Here is a 17,257-nt window from a genome sequence, read left to right on the forward strand (position 1 = left end):
GGAAGAAATTATCAAAGATATAAGACCAGAAAATTTCCTAGGATGATTGACTAAGGAGTCATGTCACCATAAAGTTTCCAAACACTAGCAATAAAGAGAGATTCTGAATACTTAAATAAAGAACAAAAAATGGGTTCCATATAAAAAGGATCTGAAATAAGAGTTCCCTTGGACTTCTCATTAGTGACACAGGAAACTAGAAATCAATAAAGCAGTTCCCTTAAAATTCTGATGAAAAAATCATTCCTAACCTAGAAGACTATTCACAATCAAATATCAACCTAGTGTGATAGTAGAAAAGTATTTTCAGGCATGCAAGGAATCAAAATATTTACCTCTCGTGCACTGTTGACAACTGTTGTAGGAAATACTCTACACAAATGAGGAAGGAAACGAAACAAGAGGAAGCCACAAGACTCAGAAATCTGGAGACTTAACAGAGAGAGGACAATGGGTGACAAGCAGAAGTCTTAGAAAGACAATTGTGCAGCTGGCCTAGAGAGACAGCAGGATAGATTGGAGTGGGAAAAAAAGGAACCAACACATAAATATAAATAGATAAATTTGACTTATACAAAATTATATTGAGAAGCTATCAGATTGTTGGGAAGAATTCATAATCAACACATAGTAAAGTAAGCAAATAGAGGAAAATAATGCAATAATTAACTAAGAAAAACAAAATGCTACGTAAGGAAAAAAATAACCATTGTCTACTAGACTCAACATTGACTTTTAAAAATGTAGTTCCATCTGCTGCTCCAAATCCTCCAGGGACATTCCACTGCACTTCGAATAAAATCCACTCTCTTTAGCATGATGTAAAGATTTTAGGAGGTGGCCTGTCTCCTGTAACTTTTCCCTTCACTCATTAAACCCCAGGAAGTCTCATTTGCTGCTTCCTATGCATGGAGCACTACTTCCTGATTGCCCTGTGGCTTTTATGTTTTAGTATTCTTGGTGGCACTCAGGTCTTAGCTCAAAGTTCACCTTCTCTGTGGAGCTTTCCCAGACCAGCCGCTATGAATTAGTACCAATTTCACCTCAATTCTGCCACTATAAAATATTTCATTTTATATCATTTTATTTTATGAGGTCTGACAATTAAGTTCGCAAACTTGCCCCTGTACGCTTTTATTGGCAGCACTGTACAAACAGCTCGGTAAGGTTTCATAACCTTGGTATATCAGAGTCTCATGGCTGTGTTCATGTCGACGTGGCAGTGTCTTGCTGAGTGGCATTCATTACTGTTATTGTGTGTTTTTGTGTGTCGTCACGAGAATGTCTGAGCTTGAATTAGAGCAATGAACAAACACTAAGTTTCTTGTTAAACCTGAAAAGAGTGTAAGTGAAATCAGGCCTATGTTAGTCCAAGCTTATGGAGATAATGCCATGAAAAAAATTGCTGTGTTCACATGGTTTAAAACATTTTTCTGAGGGGAGAAAACACATCACTGATGAAGAGACGTCAGGGTGGACAATAACAAGCAGAACCAATGAAAACATTGCAAAACTTCATCGAATTGTGTAAAAATCATCGGCTGACTGTGAGAAGCATAGCAGACTAAGTAAACATCGCTAGAGAAACAATTAAGAAAATCTTAACTGAAAATCTTGGCATGAGAAAGGTGTGTGCAAAAATGGTCCAGAAGGAGCTCACCGGTGAACAAAAGCAAAGGAGAGTCGAAGTTTGCGAAGACCTTTTGGAGAGGCAAGATGATGTTTTGGGCCATGTTATCACTGGTGATGAAACATGTGTGTACCAATACGACCCTGAAACAGTGTCAAAGTGCACAATGGAAGTCAGCCAGTTCTCCATGACCAAAGAAGTTTTGTCAGTCCAAATCAAGAATCAAAACGATGTTACTAACCTTTTTTGATATCAGAGGGATTATTCATTATGAATTTGTACCAACTGGACAAACAATTAACCAAGTTTACTATTTGGAAGTGCTGAAAAGGCTGCATGAAAAAGTTAGACGACCTGAACTTTTCGCCGCAATTCATGGCTCTTGCATCACAACAATGCACCAGCTCATATGGCACTGTCTGTGAGGGAGTTTTTAGCCAATAAACAAATAACTGTATTGGAACACCTTCCCTACGCATCTGATCTGACCCCCAATGACTCTTTCTTTACCCAAAGATCAAGGAAATATTGAAAGGAAGACATTTTGATGACATTCAGGACATTAAGCATAATACAACGACAGCTCTGATGATGATTCCAGAAAGCGTTCCAAAATGGCTTTGAAGGGTGGACTAGGCACTGGCATTGGTGCATAGCTTCCCAAGGGGAACATTTCAAAAGTGACCATAGTGATATTCAGCAATGAGGTATGTAGCACTTTTTCTAGGATGAGTTCACTAAGTTAATTGTTAGATTAATTGTTGTATTCCTATTGCATCACTAATTGAAATAGTTTTGTTACCACAGCCAGGCACCACTTAATGACAGGGATACGTTCTGAGAAAGGCACCATTAGGCAATTTCATCGTTCTGCAATCACCATACTATGTTCTTACACAAATCTAGATGGAATACAGAGGGTGCCAAAAAAATGGACACACATTTTAAGAAAGGAAAACTGTTTTAAAATTGTAATACTCCATATATACCAAAGACAAAAGATGAATGCAAGTCACGTTTGACTTCTGCAATTACAAGAGGTGCTCAAAGTGGTTACCATCAGCGTCCAGACACTTTTGATTACGGCAAGCTACTGCTTGAGCAACGTTGACCAAAGTATCCACTGTATACATTTTTCAGCGACCCCCAATATAGAGCCTACAACACACCAAATTTTCCCTCTACTCTTCTGGGTTCCTGGCTGACGAGTCCTACAGTCTGTCATTGACAAAAACATTTTTATGTAGCACGTGACTGTATATAAAAGTAAATTGTGGCATCAATTAATATTTATGTAAAACTTATTTGGACATTGTTATAAGTGCTTTTTTTCATTATTTTATGTAATCTTCACAGCATCCCTATGAGGTAGGTATTGTTAGTGCCACCAATTTATAAATAAGAAAATTGAGGCATGTTAAGCAACTTGCCGGAGGTTACTCGAGAGCAGAGCTGGGATTCACACCCCAGCAGTCTGGTCCCAGTTTGTGCTCATAACTATGTTACGTGGCATTTCCCTGTGAGTGACATGGGAGCGTAACTACCTACTCTTTATTCTTGTAGCCCAAAGATCTTAAGCAGTTACTGCTCCTTACACAGTGAGTACTCTTCAAACATTTGTTCAATAAATGCAGTATGGTAATCTGAGTTAATCATCAGGAAGGGAATGAAAAGAAGGGCTGGCTATTTGTCCTCTCCTTTGCAATTATTTGTACCACTTACTACATATCTCAGTTTTGTCTACCTTTGGCGCCAGCTGATCTGGTTCTTCTAGTTTTACAATTTCTTGATCAAGATATTTCTGTCTTTACAGGCTGCATGTCATTTTGTAGCTCCGTAACCTTATAATTATCTCTCTCTCTCTAAGTATGTTACTGTTGTATTAGCACTTGTCCACTACCTAGTGCCTGGAAGACATGATGGCCCCACCCTCTGGTCTGTCCCCAAGGCGAAATGAATGTGATGGTGATTGTTCCATGGACCAAGTGGATCCAGCAAGTTTCCTGAAAGACATTCAGAAGACTTACTGATGGAGTGGTGTCGGGAAGAGCAGGAAGCTACAGACCACTCCTCACTGGATCTTCAGTCCAGAGAGGAACCCAGAGTGCACATATGCAGAAAAAGACAATGGGTTCCCAAGGGACAAGAAGACAGAACATTCCAGAGAAGATTTAGCTGGTCAGACAGCTCCAGGGAACCAGGACATAGAGAGCTCTACAGAAATGGAGCCATGTGTCTGTTTATAGGCTCCAAACCATTACCACTCCGCTAGTCCAAGTACCATCACCTCTTCCTTGCGTCCCAGAACAGCTTCCTATCTCACATCATAAGTAGCTCAACCTTAGGTTTCCCACCAGATCATGCTTTCTAATGGTGAATCCCCTAATTTCAGCATCTTTTATAATCTAGAGAGTCTGATAATTTCCCAAATCATCAAGTCCTGGTTCCTTTTTGCGTAACAGTTCTTCCCTCAATTTATCTCTTTTCTCTTGCATTTTACTAGAATTAGCAAGAAGAAACCAGTCTGCATCGTTAATATTTTACTGGGAAATTTCAGCTAAATACCCAAGTTCACTACTCACAAGTTCTGCTTTCCACATACCTGTAACTAGGGTTTCCGGGTGGGAATAACCGCCCTTTCTCAGGATTTTTTTTTGCTTTTCCGTTCCCGAATCCCAAGAAAAGTTGGTTGGAAAACCGGGAAAATGCGCTCCTTGAATCTAGGTGGTTGGTACTATCAGCCTTCACTTTGTGGAAACGATCATCGTGAGAACAGAAAACAGTTTATATCTCGGGATTCGGGACCGGGAAAGTGAAAAAAATTCCTGAGAATGGGCAGGAATTCCCAGCTGGAAACTCTAACTGTAACATACAATACCACTAAGCTTCCTTCTACTATATAACAAGGATCCCCTTTCCTCTGGTTTCCATAAACATATTCTTCAATTCTTTCTGAGCTCTAATCAGCAGTGCTTTAACATCCATATTTCTACCAACCATTTATTATTATTTAGATATTCTGGAAAAATCTATACATTTTCTCTACTGTGTCCCTCATTTCCTTTCGAGTCTGTACTAACAGCACATCTTTAACTTCCATATTTTTACCAACAGTCTGTTCAAGGCAAGCTAAGCTTTGCCTATCAGGCTCTTTAAAATTCTTCCATCCTCTGCCCAGTGCCCAATTCAAAGCCACTTCCACATTTTTAGGTATTTGTTACAGCAGCACCCCATTTCCAGGTACCAAAATCTGTATTAGTTTCCTATGGTTGCTGTAACAGAGTATCACACATTTCATGGCTTAGAACATCAGAAATTTATTATCGTTTTGGAGGCCGTAAGTCCTAAGTCAAGGTGTCAGCAGGGCTGCATTCCTTCTGGAGCTTCTAAGGTGAGAATCTGTTTCCTTGCTTTCTAGTAGCCCCCTGTACCACTTGGCCCATGGCCCCTTCCTCCATCTTCAAGGCAAGCAGTGTAGCATCTTCAGGTCAACCTCTCTCTGTCAATCTCTCCTTCCTCCCTCCCTCTCTCCAGTCTGCTTCCATTGTCACATCTTCCCTGTGATGGTCCCGCCTTCCTGTGGTGAAGGCCCTTGTGATTACATTGAGCCGACCCAGATAATCGAGGACAATCTAACCATCTCAAAATCCCTAATTTAATCACATCTGCAAACTCTCCTTTACAGTACGTTTCTGGAGATTAGGACATGGATGTCTTTGGGGCGGCCATTTGGAAGGCCATACCACACTAACCAACCACATATGGGCCAGGCACTGGTCTATGTGTGGTTGCAGAGGTAGAAACTACCGTGTTTCCCTGAAAATAAGATCTAACCAGACAATCAGCTGTAATGTGTCTTTTGGAGCAAAAATGAATATAAGACCTGGTCTTATTTTACTATAAATATAGGACAGGGTCTTAATATAATATAATATAATATAATATCATATCATATCATATCATATCATATAATATCATATAATATCATATAATATCATATAATATCATATAATATCATATAATATCATATAATATCATATAATATCATATAATATAATATATAATAATACTGGTTCTTATATTAAATTTTGCTCCAAAAGACACAATAGAGCTGATTGTCCGGCTAGGTCTTGTTTTCAGGGAAACAGGGTAGATATGCTCTCTACCCTCAAGAAACGTGCAATCTAGTGGGAGAATCAGACATCAGTCCCAAAACCACACTGATAACCACACCAATAAATAACTGCAAATTGCAATTAGCACTCTGAAGGGCTTGGAATCCTGGGGTCGTGAAGGCCACTCTGAGATAGCAAAACACTAAATCTGAGGCTGACAGGGAGATAAAGAGCCAGCTAGATGAGGACTAGGAAGAAGACCTCTGGACAGAGGGATCAGCAAATGCAAAGACCCTGAAGCAACTTTTGGGGGATGAGGGGAAGGGGACACAGCGGCAACCAAATAAGGCTGCAAAGGTGAGAGGGTCCAGTTCCCTTTGGAACTTCTAGAGCATGGGAAGAATTTTAGGCTTTATTCAAAGCATAACAGGAAAGGATTGAGGAGTTTTGTTAAGCAGATGACTGATGTGACCACTCTGCTCTGTGGAGAACAGATTAGGGGTGGGGGATATGGGGAGCGAGAGGTGAGCAAAAGTAGAAATGTACATAACGAGTGGAGACGGTAGTGGCTTGAACTGGGAACATGGCTGCTAAAATGGAGAACTGTACCAATGTAAGGTAGATCTTGAACCAAAAACGACCCATGGAACTTGGTGTAATTAAGTGTCATTCAAAAGTTGGGATATGGCAATAGGTATGGGTGGCATATGAGAAATACAGCAAGTTAATGGAGATGAGAAATTAAAGGCATTGCAATGCCAGAAAGGGCATGGGACATCCATGTACCTTGAAATAATATGTGAAAACAATACTTGGAATGAAAAAGAGAGAATCATGAGCCAAATGCTAAAATCATCGGTGGATAATGAGAGCAGTGACCAGGATGTTTTTCAACAATAGTTACAAAAAAGAGAAGTAGCACAGACTGATGGTGTAAGTAGCGAAGAGGGGTTTTATAGGAGTCTGATGCAGATATCACATTAAGCAGAGTAAAGGACTCCAGCCCCCCTCCAGCTCTGCGAGGGGAGAGTGGAGAAAATGAGCGACCTCCACTCAAGAAGATGGCAGGGAAATGACTTCACCTAAGGGCAGGAGGAGCAGGAAACATTTAGGGAAGGTGAAAGGGGATGTGCTAATAATACTGAGTTACAAAGGCTATTGTGGACAAATTTGCATGGGAGGTTCTAGTGAAGGTTCAGTCAGGAGAGAAAACACAGAGTACCACAGGAGAGTGAAGGTGATGGAAGCACTGTGAAAAGATTTCGACATGGTGAATTTAACTGGTTGCGGGTTGCCAGTGTTGTGAGTTCCAATAGTTGATTCCCTGGAGGATGTTGAATACTCAGGCCTCTGTGTTCACCGTGGTCTGGAAGGGAGGCGAGGCATGCTTTTCCTCATGGCCTTCTATGGTAGGAGAATGAGAGATGGAATCTAGGTCCAGAAGTCTGGGCTTGGGTGAAAATAGACCACGTATGTATCTAAAAGTCTCTTCCTTCCTTGTTCCTCTGGCCTTCTCTCGTGGCTCTGCTCAAACATCACCTCCATCGTAAAGCCTCCCCTGATTTCTCTGACTAATCTTTTTCATGCACCACTGTACCTTGTACAGAATTCTGTTATGGCACATTTTTTTTACTTGATTGTGTTTGATTTTTATATATTTATCTCCCTGAATAGAGTTATTTCTCAAGAGTAAGAATAATGCTTGAATTATTTCCATTTCCCTTTTACTTAGTATAAAACCTAGAAGTCTTTGTATGAGCTATGTAATTAAATGAAACTCGAATCAGTCAGTTTGCTGGTCAGTATTGTAACATAGAAAGGTTAGGTTTAGAGTTTATATACTCTTAATAGCTACTCTAAAGTTTGGTGAATACATTATGTTTAACCTGGTTTCTTAATAGGTCATTTTCAGTTAGTTATAATTAAATACAATAGTCTAGAAATTTTGTCAAGATATAGACCCTTTGTCTTAACTAAATTACACTGAATTACCCAGTATTTCAGATTTTTTTAAAAATTTTTATTGGGGAATATTGGGGAACAGTGTGTTTTTCCAGGACCCATCAGCTCCAAGTCAAGTTGTTGTTTTCAGCCTAATTGTGGGGGATGCAGCTCAGCTCCAAGTCAAGTCATTGTTTTCAACCTAGCTGTGGAGGGTGCTGCTCATTGGCCCATGTGGGAATTGAATCAGCAACCCTGGTGTTATAAGCACTGCGTTCTAACCAACTGAGCCAACTGGCCACCCTAGAGATTTTTCTTGATAATGGTTCTAGAGTCAAGTTAATTTCATCATAAGGCATTTCCATTTCTTTTTTTATTTCAGTTTTGAATCTAATAAACTCAAGGTGTCAAAAATCAAACAATATGTAAATGTATACAGTGAAACGTTTCATGGAACTTTTTCTCTTATCTATATAGAGAGCTTATTCCTTCTTCCCTCCACCAGTTTTTTTTCACCTCATTCTTTTATACCTGATGAATATGTGATTTCCAATTTTTTGTTATTGCAAACAATACTGCAATAAATACTCTTGTTCATATATCATTTCACACATCTACAAATAAAAACAAAGCACTTCTAACTAGACTAAGCATTAATAATGATGTTGAGCTATTAAATCTATCTCAAACTATGTAGTTAAATTTATGTGGTTGCAAATGACTCCTCATTCCCATCTTCAAAGTGTTGTCCTTTTACATCAAATGGTAGACTGATGGGCTACTGTAAATAATGTTCTAGAACATTGATCAAGAGGAAAGAATGTGACTGGTTGACCAGCAAACACAATGTTAATGTAAGAGGTAAACATGAAATTATTAAAGGAGCATAAACCTTATTAATGTGAATACATTATGTTACCAACCTTACTAATGTGAATGCATTATGTGTACAATCCTATATCTTGTACATATTTACTGAATTACTGACATTACTAACAGAATATTTGCTCTAATGCTACTAAAAAAAATGCCAGTTTAGTTAACATTGTGCTTTATAAACAAGTAATGAAAACATACATAATGTTATATGATATTTAAAAAATAAGCATAAAGACTTGTGGCAAACTATCAGTGGAGCCAAGCATAAATTGTTGATGTATATAACCAAAGAAAAGGGAAATAAGAATTATCAGGAAACTTTTAAACCCTGAACATAGTAGGTAGCAGAACTGTACACAGAAGACTTGAGAAGTCTTGGTCCTTAAGGTATTCAAATGGAATAGATCTGAAAGATAGAAAAATAAACTCAAAAGAACAATCCTTCTTTGGCAGAAGTAAATGCCTAAAATGACCTAATAGATTTTTTTCTTTCAAAATTCCAGTATTCAATGAACGCTGCCTCTGAGTGCCTCTTTTGTTGGATTTGTTTGTCAGTGTATGCATTAATTAGTTTGCTTAAAAACGGCATTGTTTGCAACAAAAGAAAACCATGTTAAACAGTATTGGAATTGGTTAACATTGCAAGACACATGACTTTGGTTCTATATTCTAAGTTAGTTCCTTGGGATGTGACAGGGGCTGTTTCCCTTTATATATTGTCTAAGTCTGAAAACAGTAGTGATTTAGTAGACTGGCATTGCCAGGCTTGTTTCTTGTGATTTTTGTGGCGTTCAGTTCATATTGCTTTGTAGCATATTTTTCTATGAACTTTCCCAGAAACGTTTACAATGTATGCTGACAGTCCATTTACAGTCTATATACAGTTTCACCACTGATATTCTATAAAAAAAGAATCAATGAGAAAATAGCACCTATATAAGACGAGTTTGGCAATAGGCAATAAAACATATAAATATTTACTCTTCTTTGTGTTTTTATAACCCTCTGTCTTCTGGGAGTCAATTAAAGCTTTGACTCCAAACAAATCCAGATATGGAAAAATGTATCTCCTGTTCAAAAACAAGTGTAAAACAAAGTCAATTAATCTGTATCTAGGAAGTCTGGAAATTGGTATTTGATTTAACTCGACTAATAGTGTAAAGCACCAATATCCAGTTTCTCATTATGCTCTGCTATTTGTGATCTTAAGCAATTCTAGTAAGTTTTTTGATCTTCATTTTCCTCATCTACAAACTGGGGCTAATAATGATAGCTGCAACGCTTTCCTCATATGAATGTTTTTTGTTTTGTTTTTTAAACTTTTATTTATTTTAAGTGTGTTTTTCCAGGACTCGTCAGCTTCAAGTCAAGCAGTTGTTTCAATCCAGTTGCAGAGGGCACAGCTCACAGTAGCCCATGTGGGGATCGAACCCGGCAACCTTGTTGTTAAGGGCACACCCTCTAACCAATTGAGCTAACCGGCCACCCCCTCATGTGAATGTTTTAAGGTTACAGTTCAACATTATGTAATTTGTATGACATTTAAAAATATAAAGCATCATTATCTTGGTAAAGCAAAGAAGTCTTTCCTCAAGCCTGGATGTCTTTTCCCTATAATCATCAGCGCTAACCCTGCAAGTATACAGAACGTTCACTGACACTGGAAACCGTGGAATTCCTGACTAATGCATTACGCTTGCCCATGTAGACATTATAACTCTTCCATTTATCTTCACAGTTCAAAGAAACATTTATTGCGGTTTCAGATTTGTGAACTAACATCTAGCACTAAAATCAAAATAATATAAGTTTGAATCTGAATCTGTAAAAAGGAAATGAAATGTACATGGCAAAATCATTCTTAATACCGGGGGTGCCAAAAAAATGTATACACATTTTAAGAGCTGTTATCTTAAAATGTGTGTACATTTTTTTGGCACCCTCTATATAGTGATGGAATGCTAACAACTGCTAAGTGATCCTGTGCAAATCCATCCTTGGCCTCATGCCCAAACTGTGTTGAGATCTTTTTTGGTCATGTAAGAGACATCTCCGGAATGTTTGGCCTAGAACATCACAACAGGTGCTCCTTCTGTCTGGATTCATAAGGAGTCAGACATAATTTGAACTCTCTAATTATGTCCTAAGCTTCTTAGGGCTCCCAAAGGCAAATAACCAGGTACAATCAAAATAGTAAAAACAGAAGCAGCCGGATGGCTCAGTTGCTTAGAGCAGGAGCTCTCAACAACAAGGTTCCCGGTTCAATTCCTGCATGGGATGGTGGGCTGAGCCCTCTGCAACTAAAGAGTGAAAATGGTGAGTGGACTTGGAGCTGAGCTGTGCCCTCCACAACTAGATTGAAGGACAACAACTTGGAGCTGCTGGGCCCTGGAGAAATACACTGTTCCCCAATATTCCCCATAATTTTTTTTTAATAGTAAAAACATTTCTCAGACTAGGGGATAGACTGTAAATGCAATTGATCAACTATTCAGATCTACATATCAAAATAAGAACTTTTTAGATGAAATACAGAATTTGTTCTTTTTAGATGAAATACAGAATTATTGTTAATGAAACTAGCTAATTTTACAAGTATTTCACAATTTTTCAATCACAAAGAAGCGTGTATTTTTCATTATGACTTCTCTGGATTATTGCTTGTTGTAATTTCCCCCACTTTTTTTTTTTTAACTTGTCTTTCACTTTTACTTTCTTTTTGACATTTTTTCTATATTTTTGGAGCATGATTATCTCTTTAAGATTTTCTTTCTCTCATTAATCACTGAACAAAAGTAAAATGTTTTGCAAAAATAGCTTTTCCCACACACATAAAAAAGCATGGCCTAGGTAACAACAGAGAAATGCTTATGTGATGTGCTATGCTATATTAATAAGGTGATCTAATTTCTAAGCTATTTTGAGGATATAAATATTCAATTTCTAGAGGTAGTAGTAGCAGATTGTGAATTTGGAAAGGCTACTTAGAAGCATAGGCACAATTAGCACTTGAACCTGATAGAAAAAAAAAATCAATTATGCTTTGGCTTTGTATTCACCACTGACATTGTGAATCATAGATTAGATTTTATGATCAAAAAATGTTTGCAAATATTTGCAAAGTTATGTTTATGAATCAGAGCATCCCAAATCCTTAATTTTGGAATATTTTAAATATCTGAGTTGCACCTCTCATTTATATCTCAGTTGCTTTATATAGAATCCAATTTCAGTTGATGGGCCTTAGTTGATGGGAACTGACTCGTATTGCCAAATGGGCTACAGGATCAGGGAAGTCCATCAGTCAGAATGTCTACCATATGCTATGTTAAATATTTAGCACATTTGGACAGCTGTTAAGGGGATAAAGTTACAGCACAAAGAGTGCTCACGTTTACAACAGTAAAGTGAGCAGACAAGTCAGTGTCCTCCTGTGCTCAAAAAGAATGATAGTATCACATAGAAAGCAGAGGATGCCTGGGATTATGATGTCTATCATGGTAGGTTCCAGATTCTCACTCTGATATGGTAACCAAATCCCCTTGGGCATAAGGCTGAACAGTCCACTAGGTTTCTCCAGGATGGTATCTGTCATTTAGAGGAACTGTGGTTGCTAAGCTCAAAGGGTAATAGAGAAAGCTCTTCCCTTTTCTGTCTTCCTATATCCATAAAGAGGCCATTCAAAGAAGCAGACAACCTGAAACCCCAAAAGATATAACCAATCCAAACACTCAAGCTGGCACTGGTTTAGAAACAAACCTTCACTGATGCACAGAAATAGTTTACTCATAAACCCAGACCTCTCAGGTTAACAACACTACCACCCAGCTGTTCACTCCCTGGTCTGTATCTTGATATTAGATATAGGAACTGAAGGGGAGCAGAGGATGGCACCCCCAAAATATGTCTCTTTGGCGTAAGGATTATCTTGGGCTAATTACTTGAGTGGCTGCAGACACAGAAGAATCTCTGAAAACAGAGTAGAAGTTGCCTTTTCCTGAGAGAAATTTACATTTGTAAGGGAAATCTCCTTGTGTAAAAGTATCTCCCTCTCCGTGCCAGGAAGAGGATAACTAAATCTCTAGAAACTCTTACCAATGGAGAAGGCTCCTACTTAAATCTGAATACCAACTTTCCCTTATTTCCTGTGCTTTGCCTGATAACCTCCATAATTGTGCCCCCGAAATCTTTCTTCTTTTTTTTCTTTAGCTGAAGCTATTTAAGGTGGTGGCTTAGACCATTTCAGGGTCTAAACCTCAGTGTTCCTGGGTGTCTCCCATGTACACAGGAGGCCTACATGTTATTAAATTTGTTTGTTTTTTCATGTTAATGTGTTTTATAAAAGAGGGATCTCAGCCAAGAGCCTAGAGAGGTAGGGGCACAATTCTTCCTCCCCTATAGAACCAAAAGTCCTGGCCTGAACTAAGAGACAAAATCTAAAATTATGAAAACAATTGGAAGATACATAGCTACTGAAGGAAACTATAACTTGGTTTTAATCCTCAGCATCAACATCTGTAATAATCAAATGACTGTTTTCAACTTCCTTTCATAAGGTTTTAAACCGATTTCAAATAATTAGACCTCAGTTTCAATGAGCTGACAGGCAAGAAAAATTCTTGCGTACAGGTGGAAAATTTTCTTAACTCTCCTTCCTTTCTTCTAAAATCAAATCAAGTTATTCATTACAGAAACTCATTAATGAAATACTGCCCCAAATTAAATTCTTGTCTTTTTTTTCCTCCCTGTTTCCTTTTTCTCACCACCACATGTTCCACCAGTCGCCTGATTAACTAGCTGTGCAACTCTGAGCCTTACCTGAGGAGCCACATTCTGTGTCTGGAATATAAACCCCCTCTCCCCGCCAGGCCTCAGGTCTCGCATCCTGCAAATGTACAAACAGCCCTCTACCCTTATAGCCGGTCTAAGCCCTCTCACTTTCTTCATTTATCCCTGACAATGATTTCTCTTGTTTCTGTCCCTTTAGGATATGTGTCTCTTTAAAATCTCCACCTTAATTTAGTAAAACATAATATGTGCTTACCATTTGTATACAATATATACAATATACAAGAGCACATATTATTCAATGTATGTACTGTTTTTCTCACTCAGTTGCCTAGTCTGCAAGTGTCTATCTTAAAATTTAAACTCCCAGACAAGACCATGTCTTGAAAATTTGCTGAGGACAGAGCTTATCATAGTGCCATGTGCAAATAACATTTAAAAAAAAATGATCATGATAGCAGTAATTAGGTAAAAGGTTAAGTAGACAGATTTTTTTTTTTTTAATAATAAAAACAAAAAGAAACCTCACCTACTCCTTAGGTCATGCCTAGAATACAATCCTTTCTCTCCAAATCTTAGTAAAATATCAGAAAACAGAAAAGAGATAACTTAAAAATATCTTCTAGTTTTTTTGTGTATAAAAGTTCTTTGTAAAAGGGGCAAGATTCCTTTTGAACTCACATTAAAGCTCCCATGAACTTACAAAAATGCATAATCAACTATTGCTCAACACAAGATTGGGAAAAGCTGGAAAACCAACACTGTTAATTCTCATCATTTTCTCCTTTTTCTCATTAACACTACTCTCAATCAAACTGTATTTTCCAGCTGAAATTAAACAGACATCAGCAAGCCAGGAATAGAATATATAACTATAAAAGAAAAAGGATGTTAAATTTTTCACTGTGACACATTTGCATGATCTCTTTTTAATACAAAACTGTGTTTCCACTCAGTTCCTGCTTAATCTTAGTGGACATTTTAATGAAAAAGGCACCATATACTTGTTATTTCTTGTAAGTGAAACTGTGGATAAGCACAGTTGAGAACCATACTTCATCTCCCTCCTTTGAAACTGTGAAACATGGCTTACCCTGTTTCCCCGAAAATAAGACCTAGCTGGACAATCAGCTCTAATGCGTCTTTTGGAGCAAAAACTAATATAAGATTCAGTCTTATTTTACTATAAGACCAGGTAATAATATAATATAATATAATTATATTATATTAAATTAATAAATATAATACTGGGTCTTATATTAATTTTTGCTCCAAAAGACGCATTAGAGTAGATTGTCCGGGTAGGTCTTATTTTCGGGGAAACACGGTATTTCTCCTAAAAGTTCTGATTGCATACAGGAAGGAATCCCTTCCAAGATGTTATTAGATTAGTGCAAAAGTAATTGCGATTTAAAAGGTTAAAAATAATTGCAAAAATTGCTATTACTTTTGCACCAACCTAATAGATGGCAAGACTATTTGCACATCATTCACTTGCCTTTTAAAAAGCTGGTCTTTGGTTTTCAAAGTCATTGCAGTTTTCCAATGTGTAAGACCAGGAAAACACAATACTCAATGTTCATTCTTAAACCTAAACCTTCAGAAGTAATAGGCAACTAGGCTAGTTATCCATGTTTAGCATGAGAATAAAAGCCATTAGGCTGCTCACTCAGTTTAATAAAAGAATGACCTGAGGTTTATATGATTTTGTAACTCCTAGAAGCTGTAATTTCCACAAGAAACCAAATAAGAGGAGACGTCTACTTTTAATAGCAATGAGACATTTTTACCTCCCCCTGCTAGCCTCCTCACCTAGTTCTGCACCCCTCTGTCTCATTACCTACACCCAGCAGAAAACCCGTCTACAGCCAGGACACCCCACTCCTCTAAAGTCCCCCACCTCCTATACATCTTAGAAACTGAGAAAATCTTCTTTTTTTCCAAACTACTTAACAGGCAGGGGAAGGAGCTGCCAGCAGCCTTTTATTTCCAATCACAAATGCAGCTGTGAAAAAGCCTGATGAGGCACATCCTGTGAGCAGAGGCGAAAAAGAACTCTGAAAAGAATGGAAGGTCCCTTCCAGTGATGATTGACAGAGACGATATTACAAACGTTTGCGTGGCCACAAACCATGGGGGATCCTTCCTCCGTCCCCTTTTCTGCCAACTGTGTCTATGAAGAGTCCCAGGCTCAATGCATACACACCGTTTTGTAAAATACAGTCAAAACCATAAGCAGTTACCTTCATTGTTCCGGCGGCTGTGGGGATAGCTGGAGCTGAGCGAAGGACAAACCCGAAGTGCTCCTGGCCCTCTGTGTGTTTGGGTTGGAGGCTGCGGGAATGTCTGGGGAAGTGGCTGGGGTGGTGGCAGCTACACGTGGCGGCAGGAATGCAGATTGGCCCTCTCGCCGGGAGATGCTGGCTCTCCGGCCGATTGCATCAGCAGGAAGAGCTGTAAGAGTGTATTTCCCCCAAACCGCCCCCTGAGGGTAGTCTCTACCAGCAAGAAAATTCAGATCTCTAGTCCAACCCTGAGTCTCACCCTCCTACCCCACCGCTCACTCCTGGGACTCATCATTTCCAGAGTAGAACACTTTGTAGTTGCCAGAACCGTTTTAGTGGGCTAACACCAAGTACTGCGACATTTAGACTTTCCATTTCTTGTTTTACAATTTCCAGGACCTTGGTTCGTGCTTCTTATGTCCCATATTACCCTGTATGTGTGGTGCCAGCGTCGTCGTACTTTCCTTTTGCCTTTATGCATGTCAGATGATACACATCCTTTCAGCTTTGGTCTAGTTGTATCATTAGCATCAATGCTTCTGATGCGTGTTCTCTGCTCTTCCCCAGGAACTGTTTGAGTGTTTTCCAACCTGGGAGTTTCATCTTTCAGCAATACAACCACTGCTAGCCACAGGTGGCAGTGGCGCTAGTGTGACTGAGGGACTAAATATTTTATTTTATTTAAATTTAAATAGCCCCTGGTGGGCTGCATAGTTTATGACTTCAAATTCTTCCAGAACTTCTGGTGTGGTTCCAGAAAACGGGTGGTGTGTATTGTTGACGAGAAACATCCAGCCTAAAAGAAAGCTTGTAGGAGTTTATTTGAGCCAAACTGAAGACAATTGCTGGGAAGCAAAATCTCAATGGATCGAGAAAATCCTCCAGAAAATGGTGGTTTTGCAATATATTTTATACATTAGAAACAAAGGCAGAGGATTACATGAAATCCATTGGTGGTAGATTAAGGGCATGGGAGAAAGCAAAGGTTGGGGGGAATCTCTGGGATTGGATAAAAATTAAATCGGGGAGACAGATTCTTCTTTTACATTGGTGGGTACAGGATAGTTAATAGTTAGCATTTTACAGCACATAGCAATCAGGGACAAGAACAACAATGAGGGATTCTGTAGTTTCCTGCTCTGGTGTTGTGCTCTGGGGAATCTGGAAAAAGGGATTACTTGGACATTCCAAGGGTATGTTATGTTAGATGCAAAAAAGATAATAGACAGCCTCACTTAAGGCAAAAATTGATCTTTGTCAAGGAAACTATAGGCCAAGGATGTGACTATTGACCATGACCTGCTTTTAGTTAGGAACTTTTATGTTCAGACCATCCTATGTGGTTAATTTCGGTCTCTGAGTTTGTACGTCCTGTCCAAACTCTGGGTACAGCAATTTCTGTCAAATAAAAACATTACGGTGTGTCCTCATCCACCCTATTCACCGGATCTGGCACGGTGCGACTTCTGGCTCTTACCCAAAGTCAAAATGAGCATCAAAGGAAAACATTTTGAATCAATTCAGGACATCGACGCAGCCACAACAGCGCAACTAAAGATACTCACAAAAGAGGATTTCCTGAACTGCTTCAGTAAGAAGCAAGAATGATACGATAAGTG

General features: G+C 38.7%; 1 protein-coding gene across 3 annotated transcripts in view; it reads right to left on the reverse strand.

Moving 5' to 3' along the window:
- The window catches only part of BCAT1 (branched chain amino acid transaminase 1), a 79,259-nt gene extending 63,338 nt beyond the window's left edge, over positions 1 to 15,921 (reverse strand). The window contains exon 1 of one of the 3 annotated variants that reach the window (XM_081060433.1): positions 15,597 to 15,921. In XM_081060433.1, coding sequence (XP_080916559.1) covers positions 15,597 to 15,602 — 6 coding nt within the window. In that variant the 5' untranslated portion in view covers positions 15,603 to 15,921. The remainder of the gene's footprint in view (positions 1 to 15,596) is intronic. The other 2 variants (XM_081060432.1, XM_081060434.1) reach the window with 2 other exon arrangements.
- Between the last annotated feature and the right edge of the window lie 1,336 nt (positions 15,922 to 17,257).

The sequence above is a fragment of the Rhinolophus hipposideros genome, assembly GCF_964194185.1.
Source record: "Rhinolophus hipposideros genome assembly, chromosome: 9".
In the NCBI taxonomy this organism is placed as follows: Eukaryota; Metazoa; Chordata; class Mammalia; order Chiroptera; family Rhinolophidae; genus Rhinolophus; species Rhinolophus hipposideros.